At 51.2% G+C, this 3,348-nt stretch overlaps 1 protein-coding gene across 4 annotated transcripts in view; it reads right to left on the reverse strand.

Annotated features, from left to right (window-relative positions):
• Window positions 1-3,187, reverse strand: part of Nme5 (NME/NM23 family member 5) — a 12,369-nt gene extending 9,182 nt beyond the window's left edge. For all 4 annotated transcript variants that reach the window (XM_026783311.1, XM_026783309.1, XM_026783310.1 and 1 more), the window contains exon 1: window positions 2,692-3,187. In XM_026783311.1, coding sequence (XP_026639112.1) covers window positions 2,692-2,820 — 129 coding nt within the window. In that variant the 5' untranslated portion in view covers window positions 2,821-3,187. The remainder of the gene's footprint in view (window positions 1-2,691) is intronic.
• Window positions 3,188-3,348: the final 161 nt, after the last annotated feature.

Raw genomic sequence — 3,348 nt, forward strand, 5'->3', positions numbered from 1 at the left:
CCCTTGTGCAGGCACAGGTGCACAGCCATCCACGCTCTTGTGCAGGCACAGGTGCACAGCCACCCAGCCATCCATGCTCTTGTGCAGGCACAGGTGCACAGCCATCCACACCCTTGTGCAGGCACAGGTGCACAGCCATTCACGCTCTTGTGCAGGCACAGGTGCACAGCCATCCATGCTCTTGTGCAGGCACAGGTGCACAGCCATCCACACCCTTGTGCAGGCACAGGTGCACAGCCATCCACCCTCTTGTGCAGGCACAGGTGCACAGCCATCCATGCTCTTGTGCAGGCACACGTGCACAGCCATCCCCGCTCTTGTGCAGGCACACGTGCACAGCCATCCACACCCTTGTGCAGGCACATGTGCACAGCCATCCCTGCTCTTGTGCAGCACAGGTGCACAGCCATCCATGCTCTTGTGCAGGCACACGTGCACAGCCATCCCTGCTCTTGTGCAGGCACAGGTGCACAGCCATCCCCGCTCTTGTGCAGGCACAGATGCACAGCCATCCACGCTCTTGTGCAGGCACAGGTGCACGGCCACCCACGCTCTTGTGCAGGCACAGGTGCACAGCCATCCACACCCTTGTGCAGGCACAGGTGCACAGCCATCCACGCTCTTGTGCAGGCACAGGTGCACAGCCACCCTGCCATCAGGCCCGCTTGGTCTGCACAGTGAGGTCGTCTAGGGCTGTAGAGTAAATCACTGTCTCTAAAAACAACAACAACAAATAACAATAATAATAACAATAACTGAGATATGAGTTTAGCTCCAGGCACGGTATTAAAGGGTGTAGAGAGGAATATTCTGATAAACTCTTCGGCCAGCTCCCAAGAAGCCTAGCTCCCACACGACTCTCCTCTCTCCACCACCCAGTGAAGCTGTTTGTCTGTTTTGAGACGGGTCTTGTGTGCCTCAGGCAGGCCTCACTCACGGTGTGGCCAGTGCACTCTGCCGCCTTCCTCCCCAGACACAGGCAAGCCCCGCATGGGCCCCTTCTGCAGGTTTGTTGGTTTCTGCAGCATGCTTTTAAAAATTTTGAGTCCATCTTTAAAGTTGACACAAAACTAATGATTTTATTAGTTGCTTTAAAACTGAAATCTGTGAGTTCAAGCCTGACTGACGGAGCCAGCTTCAGGACGGGGGGGGGGGGGGAATCTGGTGAAAACTACCGGTGGGGCACAGAACTCAGCCTGTGACAAAGAAAAGCCTGCCACCTGCTGGAAAGAGGAACGCTCAAGCGCCTGTTCCGCAAAGGAATCGCACAAATGCTCTGCAATGTCGCTGTGAGTCCCAGCCTTGGGATGGAAGGTAGGCTAGTGGTTACCAGGGTTGGGGGGATGGAAACACACTTCACCCCTTTTAACAATAAGTTCACAGCTTCATGTTGAAAACGACAGATGATAATGGTGAGGGTCACAAAACCACGCGAAGGTGGTGAATACCACTGTCTGCGCCGTACCCTAAAAATAGTATGGTACAATTGATGTAATGGATCTCTTCCAAAACAAAGCAAAAGGAAAAGGAAAAACAAAGTCCCCCCCATCACCTGTGTGTGTGTATGTGTGTCTGTGATATGCATGCCTGTGTACATGGGTATATACACATACGTGGGGTGCTGGTGTCATACGTGTAGACAAGAGCTCCACACTTGCTCACCACCTTGGATCCCCCATTGAACCCAAAGCTCACCAACTTGTCAAGCCTGGTGGGTTCAAAAGCTCCAGGAGTCCTCCTGCCCTCCACCCAGCACTGGGATTACCTACAGGTGTCTACCACCTCACCTTGCTTTTACATGGTTGCTGGGGATTCAAACTCAGGTCCTTGTTCTTGCTCAGCAAACACTGTGCCAAAAACCCTTCTCCCCAGCTCAGTTTTCTTTAACACACTGACAAAATAGATGATATAAATGATGACAACCTAATACTATATAATTTCTTTTTCTTTTTTTTTTTTTTTTTTGGTTTTTTGAGACAGGGTTTCTCTGTGGTTTTGGAGCCTGTCCTGGAACTAGCTCTTGTGGACCAGGCTGGTCTCGAACTCACAGAGATCCGCCTGCCTCTGCCTCCCGAGTGCTGGGATTAAAGGCGTGCGCCACCACCGCCCTATATAATTTCTGTTGTTGTTTTTGAGACAGGGTCTCACTCTGTAGCTCGGGCTGTCCTGGGACTCACTATATAGACCAGGCTGGCCTCGAACTCACAGAGATCTGCCTGCCTCTGCCTCCTGAGGGCTGGGATTAAAAGCCTGTGCCATTATGCTTGGTTCTGTATAAGAACATTTAAGACAGGGTCACTGTGCAGCCCGGGCTCGCCAGGAACTTGCAGTAGGGACAACGCAGTAAGCCATTTCCTCTCTCTAGACCTGACTTGGGACGGAAAGAACAATTCATATGCTGTATCTTTTGGAAATGGGGAAAACTTATCTATTACAAGTAACTTGCTTGTTTTTGAGACAGGACTTACAGAGCCGAGGCAGACCTGTCAACTCTTAAGTCACTGCATAGCCGGACTCCTGATCCTGCTGCCTCCACCTCCCCGGACCGAGATTACAGGCATGTGCCTACCTGACCAGTTTACATATAACCTTTATGTTTAGAAGTGTAAGCTTAATGTTACCACGGATCTAAATGGGTGGGTACATTTATATACGTATAGTGCAGACTAATAAAGAGACGCCGGAAGTTACCTGAATGATGGTGAATCCAGATCTGAGAATAATGTCGCGGATCTCCTCTTCTTTGTCAACAATATCTGGCTTGATAAGAGCTAGGGTTTTTTCTACATATATCTGAGGCAGGGGCATTGACACCTCCATTCCGGCGTTTCCCGGTATAAGTCACTAATCTCTGACCAGGTATCCACTGCAATGACACGCGCCCCCGTCCCAAATTCAACCCGAGGCAATATTTGGTGTTAGGGTTGATTAATTTGTGAAGATGGAAACTGCCGTGGCTTCCTACAAGCAGTCTCGAAGAACATGACTTGTACAAAGCCCAAGTGGAACCCTGGCCGCTTCACTGAGGCTGGAGGCTGGATGGCGCCATCAGTGGGTGGGGAAGGCTCTTAGCCCGCTGCCTTCGCCAGGGGCCCCCACCCCTCGGGAACTGCTTTGCACAGGCTTACACGTGACTGCAAGGCAGGGTCCTCAAATCCTTAGGAAATCTACAGGCTATACCCTCCCCGCTCTCACCTCCTTTCAGGTGTTGTCAAAACCCGTTGCTAAGAAACCTGAAGCTGCTTTTCCAACGGTGGCTGCAGAGGGCCAATCCCAGTAGCGTTTTTCAGACCATGAGAATTTTATTGTGTGTGACGTGGTGGTAAGAAAACATCTTCGTGCCGGGCG

The sequence above is a fragment of the Microtus ochrogaster genome, chromosome 18, assembly GCF_000317375.1.
Source record: "Microtus ochrogaster isolate Prairie Vole_2 chromosome 18, MicOch1.0, whole genome shotgun sequence".
In the NCBI taxonomy this organism is placed as follows: Eukaryota; Metazoa; Chordata; class Mammalia; order Rodentia; family Cricetidae; genus Microtus; species Microtus ochrogaster.